At 39.8% G+C, this 26,820-nt stretch overlaps 1 protein-coding gene across 1 annotated transcript; it reads right to left on the bottom strand.

Moving 5' to 3' along the window:
• Positions 1 to 1,349: 1,349 nt before the first annotated feature.
• Positions 1,350 to 26,297, bottom strand: NLRP14 (NLR family pyrin domain containing 14). Its single transcript, XM_037133595.2, has 12 exons — positions 26,006 to 26,297; positions 24,992 to 25,060; positions 24,575 to 24,583; positions 21,264 to 22,860; positions 17,760 to 17,921; positions 16,812 to 16,979; positions 13,338 to 13,508; positions 12,751 to 12,921; positions 11,079 to 11,249; positions 9,642 to 9,812; positions 2,176 to 2,346; positions 1,350 to 1,485 (listed from the first exon to the last, which is right to left on the bottom strand). The coding sequence occupies exons 1-12, from the start codon at positions 26,295 to 26,297 to the stop codon at positions 1,350 to 1,352; spliced, it is 3,288 nt and encodes a 1,095-aa protein (XP_036989490.2).
• Between the last annotated feature and the right edge of the window lie 523 nt (positions 26,298 to 26,820).

Here is a 26,820-nt window from a genome sequence, read left to right as displayed (position 1 = left end):
CTGCCCCTTCTAACTGCCATGGTCCACTCTTGTCTCCATCCCTACCACATTGTCTCGGGGGCTATTATAACACCTCAGAAGTTTTCTTATCTCCTACAGACAGAGAGGAAAAATGATAGAGTTTTTAGTGGACTAAAGAATGCTACAAATTTTTTAACACTACTTCCATCAAGCATCAAGAAGTGAAAGCCCTTGAATCTGACTGGCCTGTACTGTTTTGACCAATGGAGTAAGATTGAGTGACTTTATGCCAGTTCTGAGGCTAGGTTTTAAAGAATTTGGCAACCTCCATGTGACCTCTTCAAACCCTGAACTCCCATCAAAGAACTTTATTTTCTCTGCTGGAGAGGCTCTAACACTGGAAGGAGGAGGGACCCAACCCAACCCAGGCTTCCAGCCATCCTCTCTGAGGTACGAAGTTCATGGCTAAAGTCATCTTGTGGCTTCCAGACCAATTTGGCTGTCATCTGAATACCACCAAAGGACTCCAGTTGATATTCATGTGGAGCATAAGAAATGCTTAGCTGAGCCTTTTCTGAATTCTAATCCACCAAGTCATGACATATAATAAAGTGGTTATTGTTTGAAGTCACTTATGTTTTAGGACTGTTTGTTACATAGCGATAAATTACCAAAACATTTTTTAACAGAAAATTTTACTGCACCATGTTTCTATCAAACAGAGGAGCCTGTTTTTCACTCTAACCCCAACAATCTTTGTCTCCTTTATCTTCGCAGTAGGCTACAGAAAAGTCACTGCAGAAATGGACTCTGATCTCTAACGACACTAGTGATTCTCAAATCTTGGTGCACCAAAGACTTCCCTGAGAAGTATTGGAAATGCCAGTTCCTAGGACCCTAGCCCAGACAGTCTGATGCAGTAAATCTAGTATGCGGCTCAGGAATCTGCATTTTAAGAAACAATCAAGTGATTGTGACACTAGTCCCAAGAGTGCACGAGAAAAGTATTCAACAAAACATACCAGAGACGGCGAGGCTGCAAACTAAGCCATGGCAGTGGGGATGGAGAGAGAGGAAAATAAGGTGCTCTTCCCTGGCCCCATCCTCCAGATGCATTTCTACAGTTCTCACATGTGGATCTTAAGCTCTGCATCCAATTAAAAACATCATGGTACACTTTCCACAGAGCTTTACAGTTTCCATTTTATTTTAGCCTCCCAAACTCCTCTGTGAGGTAGAACAGACATTTTACAGAGAGTGATTAACGTATATTTAACAGACATCCAATGCAGTATGTCTGGGCACAGGGTATCTAAAGCAGAGAGGCCCAGACCTTGTCACTCTGAGGTCTTTCTTTTACTTTTTCAAAGAATATCAAGTTCTTCAAATCAGAAACACTGCCACCAGGATTCGTCTTCTTCGTTATGGTCGTTAAAATCATGCTTAATGACTAGGTGTGGATTGCTAACCCCCACAGCTTCCAGCAGCTTCTGGGCTTCCTCATCAAATGCCTCTTTGCACAACCTGAGAAAACAAGGGAATATCTCTTCTTGCACTCAATTTTCCAACAGTCCTTTACTTTCTCTGGGACATTTATTTCAGTGGGGTCGGGGGGAACTGTTCTTTTAAAGCAGAGAGAGAATATTAACATAGCTGGGGAGTAGAAAAGGAAACTGAGGGACATGCTAAGGGGGATATTGCAGTTGAAGAAAAATGGAATTTAGAAGAGAAGGGAGAAATAGATTAAAACTTAAAAGGATCCTCCAAGAGCCCTTTTTTTATTAGGCAAAATAGTACTACTAATGATCATGAAAACAGGTAACACATAGACCATTTATTATGTTAGGCACTGTTTTAAAGACCACCTATATTGACTTACAATAAGCCTATGTGTAGATATTAATCATTGCACCCATTTTACAGATAAGGTAACAAACACTGAGAGACTGGGGACTAGCACAAGTTCAAATATGTAGTAAGTGGTAAGGCCAGAATTCAAACTCAGGTAGTCTGGCTCTAGACTTCGTGGCTCCTAACTACTATGCTATACACGTCTCTCAGAATTCAGTGTTCTATGAGGAAAAAACAAATAAGGGCCTAGAAAATACCCAGAGAGCCACAATCAGGTTGATCCTGAGGCCCGGAGTAAATAAGTGGCTCCCCCAAACCCTCATTCCAGAAAACTTCCTTCCTAAAAAGCCAATGAAGACTTACCCTATAACTTGTAGTTTACATTCAGTAGACCTCAAGACTTCACATAACTTCCTAATTCCTTCACAACCTAAGGTATTCTGTGTCAGGTTCATTTGGGTCAGTCTTTGGTTGCTGATAAGAGTAGAGGAGAGGTCCTGACAACAGACAGAGGTCAAACCACAGTATTCCAGCCTGCAGGAAGAGAGACTACAGATAAAATTAAACTTATCCCATGAGAGAGAGCAAGCACACAAGAGATCTGTGAGCTGGGAGTAGAGGATAACTCTAGAAGCTTAAAAAGTGAGCACAATTAGAGGAAATTGATGAAATGTAAGTACTTATAATATTCATTATTCTAGATATTTATAGGCTGACTATATGCCTTGCAATATCATGAGTTACAAATTCATAATTATAGTCCAGGAAATAAAGTATGGAAGCACACTAAGAAAAACTATAAAGTAGTTGAATCTCTAAACAGCATTAAAAATACAGCAACATAAGTGGATTTTAGAAATACAGTATTAGTTAAAAAGCAAGGTATACAATGAGGTCTCTTGCACCATGCCATTTATGCAAATAAAAATGCGTGCACCAAAGAAAAACATCACATCTTAAATTTCAAACACATTAGGTCAGCTGCCTACAGGTGTGAAAGAGAATGGTTAGAGGAGATAAATTAACCAACCAACCAACCAACCAACCAACCAACAATGGGCCCTTGTATAAACCAACTATAATACGATAATACCATGAACTAAGGAAATATGTTAAACTCAATCTTCTGTACCTGATGATTCCCCCTAACCAACTAATTTAAATTTCATTTTCACCTTAATGTTTACCTAGTCATTCAACAATTGAGTGCCTCTGTAGATACAGAGTATACAATTTTTTTAAAGTTGCTGCCCACATGGAGAACACATTAGCACAGTGGATCAATAGTCCCACCACTAATAATGACTCAAAATGCACAAATACCACACAAAATAAATGTTAGGGTAAAAAGCATTATAAAAGATAATCAAGAATGCATCAGTCAATAGTCATTCTAAATTTGTAGTCACTAATAATAGTCAAATAAGCTGCGGTAAATTTATAAAATGGAATACCATATGGCTGTAAAAAGAGGAACTCTTACCTTTTGTGACAGCATGGAGATGATTATGCTAAGTGAAATAAGGCAGTCAGAAAAAGACAAACACCATATAATTTCACATATATGTGAAATCTAATGAACAAAATTAAGTGAGAATAAAATAGAAACAGAGGCGTGGAGACATGGAACAGGCTGACTGCTATGGGTGGGGGTGGGGGTGGGGGTACTGGATTAAAGAAGGTGAAGGGAGTAACCAAAAAACATGCATGCATACCCATAGATACAGATAACAGTGAGGTGATGGCCAGAGGGAAAGGTAGGTGGGGACTGGGTGGAGGTAGACCAAGCAGGGGTGGGGTGGGTGGGTGGGGAAATAGGGACAGAAAGAGACTTTGCTTGGGGTGATGGGTGCATGACACAATGTGCAGATGATGTTTTATTGAGTTGTACACTTGAAGCCTATATGGTTTTGAGAACCAATGCCACCCAAATAAATTCAATTAAAAAATGCAGTTAACCAAAACTAACAACTACAAAATGAAAAACAAATCTACAGTTACAAAGGAGATTTTAAACATTTTTTGCAGTAGTTAAATCATCTGGAAAAATATCATAAAAATATAGATGATTCAAAAACCTGGATTAACAATTTTAACTGATGCGAAATACTGAAGCCAACAGCTCTTAATGCCGCATCCCACTGATGTGCACATGCAAAACTGGCCGTGATCAAATGTCATCTCACGTGTCAAAGAAGTGAAACCATGTATGTTCTCAGACCACAATGCCAGCGAGTAAATATAAAAAGATAACAAGAATCTGCTCTTATTCTCGAAAATCAAGGAATATACACCTTAATATAATCCATGGGTTAAAGAAAAAAATCATAAGGGTAGTTAAATTATTTAGACTCAAAAATAATGAGACCTCACATAATATCAAAACTTGTTTAAAATGAAGTTAATGCAGCCCTAGCTGGCAATAGCTCAGTGGATTGAGCACGGGCCTGTGAAGCAAAGGGTCACTGGTTCGATTCCCAGTCAGGGCACATGCCTGGGTTGTCAGCTAGGTCCCCAGTGGGGGACACATGAGAGGCAACCACACATTGATGTTTCTCTCCCACTCTTTCTCCTTCCCTTCCCCTCTCTCTAAAAATAAATAAATAAATAATTTTTTTAAAAAGATGAAGTTAATGCAATAATTTAAAGAAAATTTAAAATCATTAAAAAAAATTAAGGCTGTGTTGGAAAAGAAGGAAGATTTATGAGCTAAGCATCCAGTTCACGAATTTAGAAAAAGAATGGTAAAATAAACTCAACCAAAGTAGAAGAAAAGAAATAAGATAGAAACAATAATTAACGAAACATCACTAGATACCTAAATCACGAGAGATGATTCAGAAATTAAACAGATAAAAATACTAGACACTTGCCAGTAAGTTTTAAAATTCAGATAAATAAATAAAAGCATAGGGATACAATTACTTGCCAAGATTACTCACTAAGAGATAACCTATATAAATGTATAATTATTTAAAAAATTGAATCATTAGTCAAAAAAGTCACCACACAAAGGAGCCTTCAGATCATATAACTTCACCAGGAATTTCTACAAAGCTCAAAAAAGAAGTCCAATCTTACATAATCATATGCACACCTGACTGGCAAAAATTTTAAAAATTAAGTCTTGACAAAATTTCCAAGAATAGAGAACAACAGGAACTTTTACACACTAGAAGTGGTAGAATAAATTGGTACCATCCTTTTAACAATATCTGATAAAATTGAAGATATATATATTCATGACACAAGTCCACTCTTAATTATTTAGCCTAGATAAATGTGTATGCATGTGCCCCAGAATTCATACATTAAAGTATTTACATCATCAAGTCATAAAATAAAAATGAAAACAACCCCAAAGTCCACCTACAATATAATGGTTATTATAGTTTTTGGTGGGGTCATCTGTCAAAATCTTTTACAGAAATAAAAATAAGTTAACTATAGCTACATGAAGCAACTGGATGACTCCTTCTAATTTTTTTTTAAACCTCGCCCAAGGACATGTTTATTGACTTTAGAGAGAGATGCAGAGAAACACTGATGTGAGAAACATCAATTGGTTGCCTCCTGCACGCGACCTGACTGAGGACAGAACCTACAATCCAGGTGTGTGCCCTGACTGACCGGGAATTGAACCCGCAACCTCTTGGTGTGTGGGAGGATTCTCCAACCAACTGAGCCACCCAGCCAGAGCAGCAGCCAGATGACTTGTACAATCATAACACTAAGCAAAAAATAAATAAAATCATTGACAGAAAGGAATACATAAGGTATGATTATATGTATATAAAGTTTAAAATCAAGCAAAATTCAACTATATAGTTTACATACACTCCTGGTTGGCTGTATAGGACAACAAATAAATGACTGCCATACAATCAGGATAATGGTTGCTTCTTTGAGAGGAGGCAGAAGTTGTGATTTTTGAAGGGATGACTGAGGAGAATTTAGTTAGCTGGAAAAATTCAATTTCCTGACCTGGGTGTGGTTACATACATTTATTATTTTTTAAATATTAGTTTTATTCACTTTTCTGTATTTAGTTTATTTCATAACAGAAATGCTTAAAATGTGATTTGGGAGAGCTTAAAATAACAGAAGAGGAAAATAAAAATTACGTTGTAGAGTAAGTTATATCAGAAGGGGAGAAGTGTATTTTTACCACTGCTGAATAACTTGAATGACTGCTTGGTGTGTCCATAGTATTTTGATTGTCTTTCCTTGGACAGTTTTTCAGAGCCGGTGCCTGCCAGCATTGAAACTAGCTGCAGAAAAGTCTGAAACCAGCAGGTTCTTCCCCTTTTAGTGTCCTTATTTGTTCAAAGTACTTTTTATTTAGGCCTGAATGTCCACAGGTTTAATAATTGTCCTGTGTTGACTTTTCTTTCTTAATGTTTTTCTGGGGAAATGGTGTGCCTTTTTAATCTGAAGATTGTGCTCTTTTGGGGAGGGGGGCGGGGTAGGGTTTCCTATCTTTAATTTTTACTTATGTACTTGTTCAATTTCTTTTATTGTAGGGTCATTAATTATGCTTATGCTGGATCTCTTGTTAGTCTTTCTTATCAGTTAATTTTCTTTAATCTTTTAAAACTCTTCTTTTACTTGATTTTTTTCTAATCCATCCTCTATATTCCTAAATGTATTTTTAGCAGTTGTGAAAATGCTGAAAAGTACTTTTAACAGGTAAGGACAGGGAAGAGGAAGAATCTGCTGGCTTTAGACTTTTCTACAGCTAGTTTCAATGCTGGCAGGCAGTGGACTGTCTGGAAAATGGTCAGGAAAAGGATGATCAAAATAATATGATCATAGCCAAGCAGTTTTTCAAGTTCAAAGAAAAAGAAGACATTTTCAGATATGCAAAAAATCAAGGGGTATAATACCCAGGTCCTCTATTTCAAGGAAACAATGGGTCACTAGTTGGGGTATGCAGGGAACGTTCCATGGTGTCTGCCATCCACAAGCATCTGCTTTGGTGAGCTCTGGAATGGCCCCTCAGAAATAAATCAAAAAGGTTTCCGACTTTACCTCCCTTGCCAACTCCTGATGTACATACCTTAGCAGGGCTGTTTGGTCACACAGCTATCTCCTGAAATGTTTTACCTATTTTGGCCACATCTTGGATAATGATTAGGCTGAAAGTGATAGAAAATTATATAGAACTATTTTGACATCTCAGGATTGATCCGGACCATTTCTGGGCATGATGCTTTTCCTTCCCTAACAGTAACTCCAGGACAGCCTGGTTGGTACGGCCTCCAGGTGGCAGACCAACAGGAAGGATCTACTGTGTTCAACACCTGGATTCTCTTTTGGATTAATTAGGCCCTAAATCATGAGGAAAACGGTCATCTGATTGAGTACAATACTAGACATGAGCCAAGGTATGGGGTATAATGGCTTTCTGTACAAACTGTAAAATTGCTTCTGTCCCTCTTCCACCTAACCCTTCTAGACTGAAGGTCTGGGTACAAGTGGGGGATGATTAGGGCAACAGTGAAGTTACAGATGCTGGGCTAGGACACACCGACTTCATGGCTGGGGGGAAGAGTACAACACCAGTGCCTAGGAAGGAGCACCTCAGAACCTGAGAGGTGCAGGGACTGGGGAGAACAATCAAGACTCCCTTTTTTCCCCAACAATAGGTCCAACAGCGCTGCCTGGCAAAATAAGTACATGATCTGCTTTAGTCACACAGCAGCTGTGACTGGCAACCTGACCAGTTGTCCTGAGGTCTGCAGGCTATGAAAACAGAACATCTCATGTGGACACGGCAGGCCTTAACTCTTCTGTTGTGCCTGAAACCATCGATGGCAGCCCCCAAATGTGGACCCCTCACATATGTTTTCAAACACAACAAGAGGTACAACCTTCTTTTAGTCTGACCAATATAAATTCCTGAGCTTCCCAATGCCAGAACAGCCTGGGGTAGGCCATGTATGGCAAACAAAGCAAAGCAGCTGTAACTACTTAGGGACACAGCCCACATGACATAAGCCAATCAATGCAGTGGTGGCCCAGGTCATGTATAACAACAAATCCCACATCGCAGTGACTGGCACTACTTGTTACATGGTTGCATGTCGGGAAGGGTGGCCCAATGAGTGTTTCTATTGGGGATAAGATTGTGTGTGGCCCAGGTTTGCCACCTTTATTTACTGACAAGGACACCAAGATCAGCAGGACATTCTAACTCCCTATTATGATTTGTAATGGATATTAAGACATATTGTTCCCCCCTAGATCTACTTCAATGGGCTGAGTCCAGGACCTTGAGCACATAGTTGAAATTGATACTGCAATTTGGCCTCATCCTGTGCATGGATTCCTGTTGATAGTGGCTTTAATTAAATGGTGTAGGAGACAAATGAACAAATTTAGTCCTAGATTCTGTTGGTCAGATTAATCAGAATGGCCAATGGAATGGCACGTCCTTCTGAAAATACACCAGAAGCCAAGACTGTATTATGTAAAAAAAAAAAAAAGAGTGGATTTTGTTGGGAGACATTCTTCTATGGGTCTTTAGTTCTCCTACATTTTTTAAAAGATTTATTTATATTTGAGAGGGGGAGAGAAACATTGGTTTGAGAGAGAAATATCATATTGGTTGCCTCTCACAAGCCCCCTACTGCAAACCTGGCCAGCAACCCAGGCAGGTATCCAGACGGGAATCAAACCAGTGACCTTTGGTTTGCAGACTGGCGCTCAATCCAGTGAGCCACACCAGCCAGGGCAGCCCTCCTACATTTTTGCTGACAAAAATGAAAGGCCCTTCACAACTCTTTACCTAACCCATTTCCTAGGATGTGTGTGCAACGAGCAACCTTGAGAGATGAGGCAATGTCTCCCCTTCCAGGACAAAGAGCAGGCTTGCTCACTGCTTGCTATAAAATGGTGAGTCCCCAAACTCAATGTTCCTCTCTCAGGACACAAAGTACTACATGTGTAGGCATCCACTGGGGCCTCCACAACAAGTCTGTGAGGCTTAGGGCACAAGGGAAACTGACACAAACATGCCTAATGCTTGCAGGGCTATGCTATGAGTAATAAAAGTCCTCTTCTCTGGTAAGATTCTGTGTCTCCTTCGAGCATCCATCAGGCAGAAATAGGCTAAGTAAGATAGGCTAACTTATCAGATGATAAGTAGGATAAAATTAAATTTCAGCCCCGACAGTTACAGCATCATCATTGCTGTGGTAAACATATATAAATAGTCAAAGGAAACACAGGAAAAAGCAACACTTTCTTGGAAGATTCCAAGAGACAGATCAGAGTGTCTGGGCTTCCCACTTGTGAAGCAAAATTTTCCACCCATAAGTCAAATAACTCATGCTGTATGGCTAAAAATGCACTCTCCAATATTAGTTCAACATTTTAAAAAATCTAAGCAATATCAGGTTGAACATAAGTATTCAGAACATAGGATAAAATTTGATTAGACTGCAAGCTCCATAAGAGCATTGACAGCTTTTTTGTAGATAGATGATTAGTAAGTCTGAGATTTAATAAGAATCATTAATACATGGCCAGATAGGTTACATGTTAAGGGTGATAGAATATGAAAGACCTAAATTAAGTACCACTTATTTAATACATATTCTGTCTAAGGTACTGAGAAGGATGCAAAGAAATGTGAACTATGGCTTTATACTAACAACATATATCACACATTGATTCAAATATCTGAAATTCAGATTCTCATTTCTGAGTATAACTTACTTTCTACTAACCCCATCTATTTTCCATTCTTCCCCATACACTACATTTCTTCTAGCTATACTAGCTGCCAAATAGCTATCATTTTCCTAATGGAAAACTGAACTCACCCGAGCCTCTGAATATTACAGTTTGGATGTCTCAAAGCTTCACACAGAATTTTGACTCCATCATCCTGCAAGTCATTGTTCCCAAGGTCCAGGCTCTGCAGGCTTGGATTGTTCACAATAGCAGAAGCCAGATCCATACAACACGCACTAGTGAGAACACAACCCATCAGTCTGCAAGGAATACAAAAGAAAAGTAAGACCTTCAGTTGTGAGACACTATTCCTGGGAGAGATGCTCAGGTAGTATTTGAGCCTTTTTTCTGATCCTTTTCTATCTGTAGTCCAGGATACACATAGAGGTCTAACATTAACAGTAGGAACAGATAGGATTCCTTAATAAGCAGAAAAAGACAGTAGATAAAACTGCTTTCTTCCATAAAGAGGTTGCTATCTATCAGGCTTCCCAAATCAAGGATATAAACACTTATTCCTACCAACACTAAACAATAGTATAAGCTTTCCCAAAGAACTGGTACGTATAGTTTCAGTTTCTAATATACTTTTGATATAAAAATGCTTTTCGGGAATCTATCTCAAATTGTTATCCCCACTGAATCAAGAAACTTACATACAGAAAGATATTTCTTTCATGTCTTTGTAGGATATTCTAGAGCATTTACAACCTGGCCTCAAACGTTCTCTTTCCCTCTTTTGTCCCCACCCTATTCCCCAACCACACGACCTATTATTTTACAAATATACCACATCTATCCTCATTCCCCTTTTCTCTCTTCTTTCTTTCTGCCTAGGATACCTACACTTAACAAAATCCCCTTCATTTTTCAAACCTGAACGAACTCATGTCTCCTCTGTCCCATTCTTTGCTTGCTCCTTGACACTTTTGTCATACCCTTATAACAAAACATGGAATAGATCAGAGTTGGCATTTCCCTACTATCAACATTTTGTGAGTGACTTGCAGACTAAAACATCACCTTAGTAATAACCTTTAGTTCCCTTAGCATCTAGCTCATATTCATTATAAACACTGGTTGAGAGAATTGGCCTGGCCTACAGAGACTATGAATGTCACTAAGAAAGCACAAACTAGTCTGTGCTTACAGCAATGCTAAGGAGAGAAACTGGGCTAAACACCTATCTTGTGGGTAGAGGTCACTTAGAAATTATATCTCTGGAGCTGAAATAAAGGCATTGGATTTAATGATAATTTCCATTAAGTAAAATTTTATCTTCTAAGTGAATCATAATCAAGGAAACTTCAGAGAACATATTGTCACCCACATCATATATATTTTCCCAAAGGAAGTACAAGTGCGTATTGAACCCAATAATTCGATCACTTTAGTGTTTATAGATGTGACAAGTGAACTCATACAGAAATTTGGTTATCATGAGTTGGTCCAGTCAAGCCTAACACCTCCCTTGCTCTCACAGTAGTAGTTAAAGCTACACAAAACTAAGGTCAAAGAAGACCTACCCCAGGTCCTGAAGATTACAGCTTGGATGCCGAAGCACATCACACAGAAGCTTTACTCCATCATCTTGCAGCCAGTTGGACCCCAGATCCAGATGTGTCAGGCTCTTGTTGCTCAGGAGAGAAGCTGACAGATGTTCACCGCTAACTGAACTGAAATGGCAACGTCTCAGCCTACAGGAAGAACAATGTGAGAAAAAATGGAGTAATTGCTGGACTGCCTGAATATTTAAATCCTTGAAGAGATTTCATGTTTTCTTGCCCACCTACTTGCCAGTGCTCCATCTCAGGGCAGACAGCCTCTTCCCTCATTGCCTCTTTGACTGTCTCACTTGGGAACCACAGGTCCGCACCAAATTGGGCTACAAACTGGATTGGGCTACAAATTGGATTCGTGTTCTTCAGAATTTTTATTACCATAAATAAAATGTTAATGGCTTTACACTGCCTATAAATACAGTACCCTGCTGCAGAGGTAGCTACATGGGACAGAGGAGCAGGTATATGCAGTAAAATGGGAGTAATTATAATAAAGTACTTTTTGTACATAATAAAAGTGACATTTCCAATCAGTAGGGAAAAGATATATTATGCCATAAATGATTTGGAGACAATAGACTGGACATGGGGGAAAATAAGTTTAATTCTTATAACAAATTTAATTTGGAATAATTTAACACTTAAATGTTCAAAATTAAACCATACGGAATATAAAAAGATGATGTAAGTAGATTTTTTAGGAAGAATGGACGTTCCCATTATGACAAAGTTTCCAGAAGTCATGAACGGGAGGATAGTTATACTTCACAAAAATTATTAACTTCTATATTCTAAAAATGACCATAAAAATTAGAAATATAGCAACATGTGAGGTAAGTTGTTTACAATATATAAAATATAATAGCGATAGTGTATATGTGATATTAATAACCATAATATATAATATAGATAAAGAAAAGAGCCAGAAAAAAATTGAGCCTATGAAGAGACAATTCTTGAATATTAAAGGCCAGAAAAGCTGTTCAACATCAAATCCTTTTTAAAGTTATTTTCAATTATCTAATTCACAATGATCAACAAGGTTCCAGATACTCAGTGAGGATATGAAAATGCAGGCTCCTAGACTGCAGAGGGAATATGACCAATCTGTGTGGAGGCAATTTAACCATATCTGACAAAATAAGTTTTGGCTCATCACTTCCATGTCTACAAAATTATGTAACAGCAACTAACAGAATAATCACACTGTGCTCCAGCCATACCATGGAATGCTATACTTGTGTTTAATGGTACTCCTTCACAGTTACCTGTTCTGAGCCCAGAATGTGAAGCTGGATAGGCAGATTTTAGTCCTGAATCCATTATTTTCTTGTGAGCATTAGGTAAGGTGCATAAACTTTCTAAGCCTCGCATTCTTCACCTGTACAATGGGGCACTTAGAACTCAGGTTGCCAATTTGATACCAACAGGTACTTTTGTATAGGTTAAAAAAATTAGCACAAGGCCCAGCACTCAGGAAGGCCACAATAGATGACACTTATTAATATCATTATCCTCATCATCTTCCTTATCATTAAGGTCAACAGTACGGAAAAAGCAAGGAACAGAATGTGTTCATATTATCTTCCCATTTTAAATTTATTTCAAAATGTGGATTTGATTGGAAGATACTTACACAAGACTCTGTAGAGTGCACTGTGGATGTTTCAAGACATCACTCATAAGCTTTACTCCACCATCTCCCAAGACGTTGTCTGCCAAGCACAAATGTGTCAGCCTTTTATTGCTGATGAGAGCCAAAGAAAGATCCTTGCAACCAGTGACTGTGAGGCCACAGCTTTCTAAGCTGAAGGGAAAACAGATGGGGAAGGGATCAGTCAAATCCCAAAGTTTATGCTTCTCTTCTCCTTCACAGGGAAGTTAGCTGGTACTTAAAACCCCTACACCTCAACTACAGACTCAGTCTCATCAAAGTTTACTTCAAGTACGATTCTGTTTCAGCTACGTGCAGGGTGTAATGACACACAAAAAAGGAAGCAAAAGGAGAAGCCCGGAACTAATGGAAACGAAAAGTCAGTCATGAAGAGAAGTGTCTGGAAGTCAAGGAAAAGAGGAAGGGCAGGAGAGGGAGAAAAGGGGAAGCTCTTCTATGATTGACAAATGAGCTGACTGGTGTCAAGACCCAGGCAGTTTGCCCATTTACATTGTAACTAAGCTATACAAGATTGAACAGGAAACAGAAAACAAAGCAAAAAGACTCACGATAGTCTCTCTAGGTGACACTTTGGATGTCTTAAGGCCTCACACAATAGCTCCACTCCATCATCCAACAGATTATTGGTCGACAGATTCAGAAACATCAGGCTCTGGCTTCTGATGAGAGCCTTGGTGATATTCAGACAACAAAGTGTAGTTACGTTGCAGGATTCTAAACTGGAAAACAATACAGAAAAATAGAAATGGCCCCTCTGAAAGGAGAATTATAACCACCACTCACCCAGCCAGAGCATTTGGCCACGTGGATCTGGGCCTGTGGGACCTTTTCTGAAAACCCAGCTTACCTATATAGAACAAATGTTAATGCAATCACAAGGCTCTGAGAGCAAAGGGGAAAGGGGGGAAGTTTGTATTTTCCATCTCCACATCCCCAATTCCCTAGGAAAATACACACACACACACACACACACACACACATATATATATATTCCAAAATATTTTTAAGTGGTCATCATTTTCTGATTGAGAGGAATGTCCTCTAACTAAAACATGGGTGAAGGTGGACTGAAGGAGGGCGGCATCCTCCCCCTCGGTGACTTCTGAAACTGATGGGCAGGAAACCAGGAGTGAACGCTGTGACTCCCACTACTGTCTGCCAAGGGCTCATTTACAAATGGTCAACCCACACTTTCCAAGGAACCAGCCCTTAAGTATAAAAACAAGTAAATCAGAAGTAAAGGTTTCTAAAAAATAGAGTAAAAGAAGGGAAACAGAAGAAGAAAAGAAGTGCGCGTAGAGCCCCTGTTTTTGAAGACTTATATTTAGAGACCACTCGTGCTCTGGGGTGGCTGGGCCTGATACCAGTCAGCTGTTTGTAAGAAGAGTCCGGCAGCAGTAGTGTTCCTGCAACATGGTGGTGTTCTGGTTATTCCTTTTAACCAAGGGTTTATTGACTTGAGTCCCTTGGGAATGTATGCTTTTCATCAAAATCAGGGCATACGGAGGTAGAAACAGGATTAGTCCTCAAAGGATGACCTAGAACCTGGCCTAAGGCTGAAAACCTCAACTCGCCCTGAAAAGGTGCTTTGGACTGAACGGTGCTCCCCTTTAAAGAGGTAATTCAATTAAATGAGGTCACAAGAGTGGACCGCTAATCCAATAGAACTGGTGTCCTCATAAGAAGAGGACAGGATATCAGGAATGTGCAAACATGAAAGAGGCCACATGAGGACACAGTGAGAAGGCAGCCACCTGCAAGCCAAGGAGAGAAGCCTCACCAGAAGCCACCTGCCAGCACTCTGCTTTTGAACTTCCAGCCTCCGCAACTATGAGAAATACATTTCTGTTGACTAAGCTCATCTGTGGTATTCTGTTATGGCAGCTGGAGTACACTAATACTAACAGGTATGACAGCAGCAGCCGGGCAGGCAGTTAGGGAAATGGAGGAAATCTCATACACTGTATTTGGAGAGAGTTCTTTTAAACACATAAAGAATCTAACATTATGGGATCTATGGATAAATTGTTAAAGTTTAACAGAAAGAAAACATTACTCTATGGGACAGAAAATAGGAACACATATAATATGGCCAGTCAACTGTCCATAGTTCTTAAAACATGAGAAAACTGGAAACTTTCCCACATGAAGTGTCAACAGAAGTTCTATAGGACTCTTGATTACTCACCCACAATAGGACAACATCCAATCCTACATAATGTAATGTTTTATTTTTACAAAGTGCTGATGATTTCTGCTACCAAAACATTCTACTCACTGGTGCAAGGAACCCTACATACAGATGGCCAACAGACATATGAAAAGATGCTCAACATTACAAATCATCAGAGAAATGTAAATTAAAACCATAATGAGACACCATCTCACACTGTCAGAATGGCTATCATCAATAAGTCAACAAACAAGTGCTGGCAAGGATGTTGGAGAAAAGGGAACCCTTTTGCATTGTTGGTGGGAATGCAAATTGGTGCAGCCACTGTGGAAAGTGGTATGGAGAATACCCTCAAAAAATTAAAAATGAATCTGCCTTTTGACCCAGTGATCCCACTTCTGGGACTGTATCTGAAGGAACCCAAAATACTAATTCAAAACACTAATCAGAGAGAACATAAACACCCCTGTGTTCACTGCAGTGTTATTTATGATTGCCAAGATATGGAAGCAGCCCAGGTGTCCACCAACAGATAAGTATTTAAAACAACTATAGGACATTTACAAAATGGAATACTATTCAGCTACAAAAAAGAAAGAAGAATGCAGCAGTATAGATGAACCTGTAGAACATTATGCTAAGTGAAATAAGCCAGTCAGAGAAAGACAAATACCATATGATTTCACTCATATGGAATCTAACGGACAAACTGAAGTAACGAGCAAAACAGACAGATTCATAGATGGAGAAAAGATGACAGCTAGTGGGTGGGGAGGTGAGGGGTGGAGGGATTGAGCAAAAAGGAAAAAGGACTCATGGACATGGGCAACGGCATGGTGACTGCTCAGTAGAGGGAAGTACAAAAGAACTAAAGGGTAATGGGAAAAATACAATAAAAATTAAATAAAAAGTAAAAGATTAAAAAAAAGAATTATCCAACAACTTTTCAGATTGCTGTAAGTGAATTTCACCCTGTAAAAACTAGTGAGACCTAAAAATAAATTCCTAATGGTAACAGAAGTCATGTCTATTTTCAAAAAGGTCTTGCCTCAGATTTTACTTGTATTTTTCTACACACAAATTATCATTTGCTTCCCACAAATACAGACTTATCCTTTCATACATCAAGGTTCATTCTTGTACCATCTCCACTCCAAATGAGTCCAGGGATTACAAAAATTTCTAAGGTAAAAGTTACTGCAGTGACTTTTTTAATTATGCTTTTGTTTTTGGTTTTATTTGTCAGAAACTGAAATATCTTTCATCGGAAAACAAGATCTTTCCTGAAACCTGTTAAACAGTGTGTAGACCCAGTGTGACTGCTAAACCTCTCACTTTCACAGAGAAAGAAAATTAGGCCCACCAGGAAGATCAATAGTGTGTGACAGTGAGAGAACACACTGTTCTTCCTCCATCTCCAGTACTCGTCACTGAGTTGTAATTATAAGGGAAGGGCAATTCATTATCAAAAATTAAGTGAAACTGACCCTGCTCCAGCACTGTCCCCAGTTATCGCTAGGGCACTCTTTCCTGAGTACTCAGTATACAATGAATATACACACTCCTTCATTTAAATACGAAAAAACAAATCTTTATAAATTCTGGGTCTACTTTCTTTTTCAAATTTAGGAGATGGATACACAGAGAACAGTACAATGAGGGGTCTTCAGTCAGGAGTAGGAGGGGGATGAGAGGCATCAGAAGTCCTGTCTAGAGAAAATCAGTTGGAATCTACTCATCCCCCCCCCGTTACTCCTTATCATGCAAACAGATTTAAGATAGCCCTATGAACAGCAATTCCAGACTGGACAAACAAAATTCTCATTGTAGTAAAAAAATCACGACTTACCTCAGATTCTGTAGCTTACAATCTGGGTGTCTCAAGGCTTCGCATAATAACTTTACTCCACGGTCCCCAATATCACTTCCTTTCAGGTCTAGATGCTGCAGATTCTGGTTGTGAGTCAAAGTACTAGCGATATTCCAGTAACCATCAGGGAAAGAAAAAAATCTCAACCTTCAGAAGAAAAATTTGCAGAAGGAATTACGAAATCATCTCTGTCCCTTGCTACAGCACCCTTTTCTTTTCAAACCCAATTTTTAGACATTATCTAAACATTTCTGCCACGTCTTATCCGCCTCTGAGTTTCCCATATTCCAGGTCAGGTCACAGACCTGTTTCAGAATGTCACTTAGAAAAATATTTGGGTTGCAGCTCAGGTGTCCATTATATCCTGACAACTGACACCCTCAACTTTTGTGGGGTTTTTTGCCCGTTTGTTTGTTTTGTGACCTTGAAGAAAAATAAGGTGGTAACATCAGGAAAAGCAATAGGAGGGTTTTTGAACTCTTAACCCCAGGAATGACTATCAGAAATTATTGGGACTATTCCAAATACTGCATTTACAACACTAATTCATGATATTTAATCCTTTAAATGACCCAAGGTGAGTTCACTGTTAATATCAACTATTAATTGTGCACCCTTAGCAAAACACATTATTGCAAAATATGCCCTATCATCTCATGGACCTGCCTAGAATGCCTTACCTCTGTGTTCTTCCTCATCTAGAAAATTCCTAATCAAGTCTCAAAAATCCCATTTCTATACAATCTTTCCCAGAACAGGTTAGTTATGCTTCCACATCCCCAGAGCTTTCCCCTGTTTATGTTCTTAGAGTATTTGACACTGTGAATTTTAAGCATGTCACTGTTGGTTGCCCCTAATAAGCAGGAGTAGGAAGTGGGACAAAGAAAGGAATTGGAACTCTACCAAATTTCCTCATGCCAGACTTACAGTAGTTTTTGTAGTTTACAGTATGGGTGCCTCAGCGCTTGATAAAAAATCTTCAGTGCAAATTCATCAAGGTTGCTATGACCCAGGTCCAATTCTCTCAAGTGTTCATTCGTATGAAGCAGAGAACAGAGATCCTGCCAGTAATAATAAGCATCTCTTTGCCTACAAAATGGGAAAAGAAAAAACCAATGACTCTATTTCACCGCAGGGACCTCTTAGAAGACAGTAGTGGGTGAAAGTAAGTGGCCTTTGGAAACGGCAAGAGTGTCCAGCGTAGGCACAGGCCGCGGGCATGTCTTCCTCTTGGCACTCCAGAGGCTTTCTTTGCCCAATAGCTGCCCCCTCCACCCCTCAACACACTCCTTCAATGCACAGAATAAAAACTAGAGACTTCACTTGGGAGGGAGAGACTCAGGGACGACAAGAGAAGTCTTCAAATATCAGAACAGCCAACATGAAGAAGAAAAAAGTAGTATGTGACCACAAAGAGTAAGATTAGGAACAGTGGCTACACTTTAGGGAACCACAGGTTTGAGCCCCAGCCCTGCCATTTACTAGCTAAAAGTCCTTTAAGCAAGTCACATTAATTCTAAGCTCAGAGTTTCCATCCTCTACAAAGTAGAAATGCCATCTCCCCTCCCAGGGCTGTGAAGGTTTAATAGTTTTAGTTGGTACGCAAAAGCACTTTGTACATTTTAAAATGTCACATAATTTAATTATTAGGCATACTCTCAAGAAAGCCATTATAAACAAAAGGTATTAAGTAATAAAATAGAAGCTAATCTAGTGAGTATAAGCATAAGTTCTAGAATGAAATAGTCATGAGTCCTAAGGGCCATTCACTGAAGTAGGTGATTCTGGCAACATTACTAACCTAAAAAAATGAACATAATAGTATTTATTTCTTAGGATTACTGTGAAGACTAAGACGATCTATAGAAAATGTTTAGCAAATGTTTCACGTTTTAAATTCCCCTACCAGTCAGTAGCTATTTGTATTAAAATATACGTAAGTCCAGCATGTTGCCTTATACATCACAGCTACTCTAGGTAAAAGAAAAAGTATCTTTTTTTCCCCTCTGTCCTCCTAGGTTCCCTGGCTCACACCCTGTAAAATTAGACCTAACAAGAGACAGATTAACAAAAGAAAGGCATACAAATTTTATTAGCATGTGCATCACGGACACACATGGGAAAAAGTTATGGGTAAGGCATGGGGATGGTTAGAATTTGGGGTCTAACAGCCTGGCCAGAATGATTCAGTTGGTTGGAGCACTGTCCTGTAACTGAGAGATTGTGGGTTTGACTCCTGGTTAGGCACATGCCTAGGTTATTGGGTCATGTGACTCCCAGTCTTGACCTGTACAGGACATAACCAATCAATGCTTCTCTCTCACATCAACGTTCCTCTCCCTTCCTTTCTTTCTAAAAGCAGTGGGGGAAAAAAATGTCCTTGGGTGAGGATAAAAAAAAAGAGTTTGGTGTCTATATACCTAATTTAGTAGGGGAAGGCATTGGGAGAAAGGGCACTTACGGAACAACAAGTAACTTTTGGGAAAGACAAGTGGGCCCTGGGAGACCTGGGAGATGGAAGACATGATAGTTTATGACGATGTCCCTCTGGGTGTCCTGCCAACTTCTGTCTGTAAGAAGAGATGAGAGCTGCTCTTGGGAAGAATTGATGACAGCTGAGTACTTTGGGGAAGCTTTGCTTTTAGGTGGATAAAGGATTTAAGGAACTCAAATATCTTCAACTCAAAATAATTCTTACCAAAGTGGCACATTTTGGAGTGGATATCCTGATCCTCTTCACTATTCAATAAACATCAGTCTCCCCCATACCTTACTTAAATTGGAATGGCTTTGCAGTATCCCCTACATCCCCTGAGGTGTTAAATTTGGGGGAAACTAGGCAATATGTTATTTATTCAAACATTCAAGTGCTTACAATGTACAAATATTATGGGTAAAATAGTGAACAAGATAGCAATCCTGTCATTAAGTTTATAATGTAGTTAGGTTGCAGAAGAGACCAAGCTCACCCATAATGTCCCCTTTAAAACACAGGGTTCTCAGACTCTTAATTTTAGCAACAATGCCAACTCTAGTACTAGATAACACTACAAGAGAGGTGAGGGTAAGGTAGCATGAAGACTGGCTAGATAGTGCCCAGAATGCCTTCGTAACATTTATTATTAAGTGTACAATACATTGTAATGGCCTGGGCTCGGTTCCAGAAATTGACTGAAGGAGATTATTTACAACTTCCTGGGGACACTGAAGTGGGGGTCTAGCATCCCAGCCTACAATCCCTACTCCCACAGTTCAGAGAGAAATGAAATGTATTCTTACAAGAGGAATGCTGCAATTGCATGTCCCAGCAATGAGACAGTTTGGGTAGTTGGAAAACTAAGGACTTACAATCAGATGTGTGACCTCCATCATGTTTCACACTTTCTTGGTACCTCAGTTTTTTACAAGTAAAATGGAAATAGGAGCATCCACCTAGGATCTTTAAGAGGCTAAGTGACTTGGGACTTGGAAGACTGTAAGGTATATGCAAAGCAAATCTAAACTATTATTTCATTTCTGCTTAAATCAATGACCTTAAATCAATGACCAATCAAAGTATACTTACTTTCTAGGTGAACTTCTCTGAATCTCAGTTTTTCAGTCTTAAAAATAAATTGCAATGTGGTTTTGACCAGACTTAAATGGTCAAAACCATTTAAGTTCAATATCCTGTGCACTCTATATATCATATAGTAAGCCCTCAATGAATTTCAGTTAAATCTAGAACTAATTCCATAGTTCAATTCCTCCCCCAGGCTTAGATGGGTAAAGTCAGAAAACTCAGCTTGAGGAAGAGGAGAGGGTATAAATAATAATAAGCATAATATGCTGAAGATTCATTTATTCTTTTAAAATATTCATTTAGCACCTATTTCTCCTGACCTACACCTCACTCTCAACAGTTAGGTGTTAAAGGGCTGAGACCTTTCATACAAAGACTGACCTGTTAGGGAAAGGGAGCTAAGTCAGTAGAGGACCTCAGAATATAGCCCAGAAAGATCATCTATGCACACTACGTCCCGAGAGAAATTCCTGGCCTCTATTCCTCTGGAGAGCATTGTTTTTGCAAGTTTTACAGGTGTGGGGTAGAGGATGTAAGTTTGTGCTAGGCCACAGCCCTCCTTGGGGACTGAAGCACTGGTTCCCCAGTTGTTGGGCATGTTCTCAACTGACAGCTCTCAGCCAAGTCCCTCTACTGGAATCACCCTCAAGCCACAGAGCCACTTGAGACAAGTTTTTGCCCATTCCTTACCAGTAGCTGTGACTGGTCAAGAGGGGCTTCCATGCCTGGCCTCCTCTTCTCAAGGTGGGACAACTCTGAGAGGTCATCCTGGCTCTGGGACCTCAGCTAACAACTCCCCTTCCCCTGACAAAATCTTCTTCCTTCACTCCCTGACAGGGCACGTCCGGGACATGACCTAGCACACTTACCAAAATTCAGCTGGGTGGCCTGAGTTTAACATCTTCTTCTCAAAGACCTCAGTTACACACAGTTTAATGGTCTGCAAACACTGGCAATGCTTAAGGCAGAAGGCAGACACAAGCAAGTGGATTTTCTCGCAAATATTAACGACAACCTTTTGGAAATATCTCATTGCCTGGCCTGTAAATGCTTCATCTTGAGTCTCATACAGACAGAGAAACAACTCCAGACATCCCAGCTGTGATGGGAAATAGTCACTGTTTCCTAATATTTCCATCCCCTGAAGTATCTTCTCTTTTATCTCCAGGGACATTTTACAGTTAAAAGTTTCCTCCAGTTGTTTCACTCGATCTTCATTCAAAAGGCCAAACAAAAAGCATTTCATCTGTGTCAGATGAGGTTCTTTATGACTGGTGCTTTCCAGTAACAGCTTCAGGTCTGCAAAAGACTGAGAGGATTGGCTAATGAGTTCCCAGCTGTCTTCCAATATATACAACATAGCTGCAAAAAACTCCTGAATGTGTAGGTGGGCAAACTCATAGCAATGTTCATAATCTGAGTCCTTCTGAAGAATTTTCATGGCCAGAAACATTGAGACATCAGATTTAGTTAACCCATGCTTTCTGAGGTTTTCCTTGTAAAACACATGTGTCATAGTGCATACTCCTTTGGCGGCCAAGTGGCACAGGCTCCTCAGTTGGGTTTGGCTGGGTTGACTAAAACAGCTTCCATCTACGAGAGTGTACAAGCCAGAGACATAGCAGGTAAACAGAGCCGTGATGGTTTTGCAGGTCAGTGTGACATCGACACCTTTCTCTATTTGCTGCTCCAGACAAGTACAAATGACCCAGCACAATGGGGGGATTTTGCACATGCTAAAAAGCATCTCATTGTTTCTGAGTAAGTGCAATGCTTGCAAGGCCCACCTCTTGTCTTCAAAAAACTGGTAAATATAGTCCTGTTTTGCCTCTTCGGTCATACCTAGGAGCTCTATAGAACGCTGATTCTTCAACAAGGGCTTTAGTTTCTTGCAAGCCGTGAGTCTTGTCGTCACTAATAAGAACGACTCAGGGAGCATCACTTTCCTCAGCAAACTACTCATGATGAAGGACACTGGGTGCACCTGGGTCCAGTCTTCGCATAGCACAAACTCAGGTTCCTCAAAGGCAAAGTTCAGCTCATCAAAACTATCAATAATAAAAAGCAGAGTATTTGGCTGGGACAGAATCCTTTCAATGGGGCCTTCTGTGCTGGGCCAGTCCTTTGATATCATTTGAACAAAGCTTCTTTCTCTCCACTGGTTAATTTCTCTCGCATTCAGATAAAAAATATAGGTAAACTTCTGCTGATAGAGATTGCCCCGGGACCAGTCTAACATGGCCTTTTTCACCAAGGTGGTTTTCCCAACTCCAGCAGCCCCCTGAAGCACCACTGTCTGCGGCTGCTCACCGGTGTTGACATCCACATCGAACAAGTGTTCCAACAGTTCTCTACCTTCTGCAGCAATTTCATGATGGAAATCTTTAGATTCTCCAAGCAAATACTTACTGCCCTGTGTGAGGCAAAATTGTTTCTGTATTTGAATTCTATATTCTGTTCCATCACCTAAGTCAGAAAAAAAGCAAGAACAAAACAAAGATACACATGATCAAAACAACTTCTATGATTTGCAATGTTCAGAATACTGGACTTAGACTTATGAACATAGGCTGAGATCAAAGTGGTTTAGGTAAGAAAAAAACTAAACAAAACAAAAATATTCCTGTAGATATAAAACATACATTAGAAATTGAAAAAAAAAGAACTGGCAATACAGAAAAATGTATTTGTGATAGAAAATAAAAATTAATTCCATTCGAGAAATATTATATTTTCTCCACAGAGAAAAAAGATGGTATGTACACAGAACACAGTCACATCCAGATTTAAAAGGCACACAGGCCACAATTAACAATGATGGCCAGAGAGGACCTGAAGACAGAGCCGAAGCTACGGATCAAAATAACCCACTTTATACAAGTAAAACACTGATAGAAATGAACATTGAAACCTAGCCTGAAGAATACTTTTTTCCTTTCATTTTACTTATTTTTTATTGAATTTATTGGGATGATACCGTTTAGATCTCAATTAAATGTCACTATCTCAGGAAGGAAGCCTTCTCTGAATCCCAATGCTGTAAGTTCTCTCTTTCATATATTCTCAAAACACAGACTATTTTTCTTTCATAGCATATAGCACAAGCTATAATTATTTAATTTTTTTAAGTAAATACAGTTGCCCGTTGAACAACACAAGTTTGATCTGCATGGGTCCACTTACACATGGATTTTTTCAATAAATATTCAGTTGACCCTCCATATCCCTGCGTTTTGCATCCACAGAGGCAACCAATGGTGGACTGAACACAGTATTTTTGAACACAGTACTAGTTGGGCACATGGGGATGTGGAGGGCTGACTATATGCATTGTTTTACACCATTTTGTATGTGACTTAAGCACCCACTGAAGAGCCCTGGAACCAATTCTCTCCAGACATAAGACTGCAAATTTTCTGTCTGTTCTACCAGGACACTCAGTACAAACATCTAACATAGTTCATATCCCACTAAATTGTGGTCAATTACCCTCGAAGAGAACTTATGGTACTAGGTACTCTGTATGGTATAACACCTAATACAGTGCAGTACTTAAAAGAAGTAAGGGTAATTTTTGCTTTCCTTGTTTACTTTTAACTGTATTCCACATTTCCTAACAGTAAATTTCTATGGAGATGGAACCTTAGTTTCTTAAATTTGTGGTCAGTTATACACCACAAAAATAAATGTCCTTATATATATTGAGCCAGAAATTAAGGTCAAAGTGGGAAATCATCTTTAGGATCATTTAATACAATAAGCAATTTTTATTTATTAGTCCTTGAAATGAAGCAAGTTCTTGATGATTTTTTTAGTGAAAGAGTGTGGCCTGTTAGAAACCAGCATCGCTGAGTTAAGAATAAAGCTTTTTCACCTGCTCCAGTTTTGTCTGTACTGTAATTCTACGTACATAAGCTGAAATTCAGCTATATAGAATCCAAAACAAGGTAGGGGGGATGGAAATGGGATTGAACTAAGACTGAGAAGACCTGGTTTTGGGAATTACTTTATTTTTTTTTAATTTTTAGAGAGAGGGACAGGGAGAGAGAAAGAAAGGGAAACATCAATGTGTCATTGCCTCTTGTGCACCCCCTACTTGCACCCCTGCATGTGCCCTGACTAGGAATTGAACCAGCAACCCTTCAGTTCATGGGCTGGTACTCAATTCACTGAGCCACACCAGCCAGGGCTAGGAATTACTTTTTATATGGACTAGTCTAGTCAGTCACCATCCTAGGAACTTAACTATAGCATCTCTTCTAAAGAAAGGGAATAGATATGATAGGACAAACACAGTCCCTGCCAACCCAGGGACTCTATTCCATACAACCTAGACATGAGTATACCTTTGTTCATTAGACTTTCTTTGATGATTGGGCATTCCCAAATACCATCCTCTTGAGGCCATGAATCAACATGGCTCTGACTCTGGCTTTGGCCAGAGAGCCAGTTTTGTCGAGTCTTTTTGAAAGATAATCAGCAAATAGATAGGCTATCAGAAGTTAACGAATTAAACAAAAGCACCCTGGCACACAAACCCCATCGTGCTTCATAAGCTCACACTCCTCCCAAATCTAACAAAAGCCCATCTACTTACCCTCCTGGCCCAGGTCATCTTGTGTCTCTCCAGCCCGGGTGTCCTCTGGTCCCATGGCCTGGGCTGCCCCTGCAGCAGGTTCCCACCTGCTGAATGATATTCAGCAAACAGGTAAGATATTAGAAGAACCTAAGGAGTTGAACAAAAGCACCCTGGGGGATAAACCCCATCATGTTTCAAATGCTCAAACTCCTCCCAAACCTGACAAAAGCCCATCTACTTACCCTACTGCCTCCTGGCCACCGTGTGCCTCTCCAGCCCTGGTGTCCTCTGGTCCCACAGTCTGGGCAACCCCTGCAACAGGTTCCAACAGGATCATGAGATTACAAAAACAAGGAGAGCTTTGGTAATAGCCAGAACAGGGGCCAGAGTTATCCTCAGTGGTCCAATTCTATGACCATCGGGGTTTAAGAAAACTAGAGGCAGAAGAGCCTCCCACTGCACCACTTTAGCTGAGAGAAGAGTGCTATGATTGTAAACAACACTGAAGTAGGACCCCCGCCCTCCAACAGGGCAAGTGGTCTAGTCTAAGCCAAAGTTTCATCGTCCGTACAGACATCACAGTGATATGATAAGGCTCAAAGGAAATATGAGTAAGGAATTTTAGATTTCTATAATATTTCATACTTGGGAATGAATAAAAATACTGACTTGGCTTAGGTCCCATAATAATTTTTTTCCATTCCTCATATTTCAGCAAAGACTTAAATCATGTTTGAGATTCCTTAAAATTTAGCCTAATTCTTATCACAGTTGCTTTCATCATGCTAATTGATACCAAATGAATGAATTACCCCCAATTAATGAGCAAGGCTGGGTAATAGTACTCAAGACCTTCCTGCCTCTTCAATGTTTCTCAAATGATCCCACAAGCTCCCAATGTACTTGACCACCATGGAGCTTGTGTCCCACAGAATGGTGTAATCTCTAAAGCCCTTTCATAGAATCATCCTAGCAGGCTCCAGGAAGCACTTCCTTCCCCCTCCCCCCAGGTATGTTCCTAGCATCACTCACGATTGATCGCTGGTTTCACTCTCTCATACAGACCCTTCAGGTTCATCTTGTCGAAGATTTTGAGAGCCATATCCAAGGCCTGCTCTCCTGGATAATGCTTGTTCATCATGTTAGCCAGGTCCTCCCGCTTGGCCTTCTTCACTTCAGCCCAGGGTATCCTGCAGTACCCAGGCCCCATGATCTCATTCTTTAGGAGGAACTTGAATTGATATAATTCCTCTTTGTTTAGCTCCTCCAAGCAAAGGAGCAGCCCAAACTCAGAAAAGAAGGTAGACGATGACGAATCTGTCATCTTGTTCTTGAGTCAATATTCAGGCTTCAGTAGGAAAAAACAACTGGAACACATGGGACCTATGGAAGAAATTAGGAAATGAAATACCTATAAAAGTATAGATTAATTCAACAAAAACATGTTGAAGCTCACTATATTCTGCTCCGTGCTTAGTGTCCTCTGTAATACATTTTCTATCACAAAAACATTCCTCTAATATAGACCACTACATATTCCTTCCACCTTCCTAAGAGTTAGTACTCCCAGTCCCACCATGTATGAGCTGTAAGAAATAAAGACAACCCATCTCTCTGAGCCTCAGTTCACTCCTCTGAAAAGTGAGGGTATCAGAGGCAACCTCAGAGGACTGCAGTATAAATTAAATCAGGTAGAGTGCGTGTATCACCTGGCACGGAACAGGATCGTTCTAACCATTGGCAACTTTCCTCATCCCTTTTCTCCCTCACCAACACTAAACATATATCTCAGCCTAGAAAACATTGTTGTTGTACCCCAACCAAACACATCAATATCTCGTGAAGCA

This window comes from Artibeus jamaicensis, unplaced genomic scaffold, assembly GCF_021234435.1.
Source record: "Artibeus jamaicensis isolate MK-2021 breed Jamaican fruit bat unplaced genomic scaffold, CSHL_Jam_final contig_759, whole genome shotgun sequence".
NCBI classification, from domain to species: Eukaryota; Metazoa; Chordata; class Mammalia; order Chiroptera; family Phyllostomidae; genus Artibeus; species Artibeus jamaicensis.
This window is presented reverse-complemented; position numbering and strand designations above follow the sequence as displayed.

Bases quoted from the DNA above. Each gene is read 5' to 3' on its own strand.
- NLRP14 (XM_037133595.2), bottom strand. From the start codon at position 26,297: ATGACAGATTCGTCATCGTCTACCTTCTTTTCTGAGTTTGGGCTGCTC. The intron at 25,061-26,005 runs GTGAGTGATGCT...AACCTGCTGCAG, and splicing joins AGTGAAACCAGCGATCAATC to GGGCAGCCCAGGCCATGGGA. The intron at 1,486-2,175 runs GTAAGTCTTCAT...TTGTTTTCTCAG, and splicing joins TGTAAACTACAAGTTATAGG to GTTGTGCAAAGAGGCATTTG.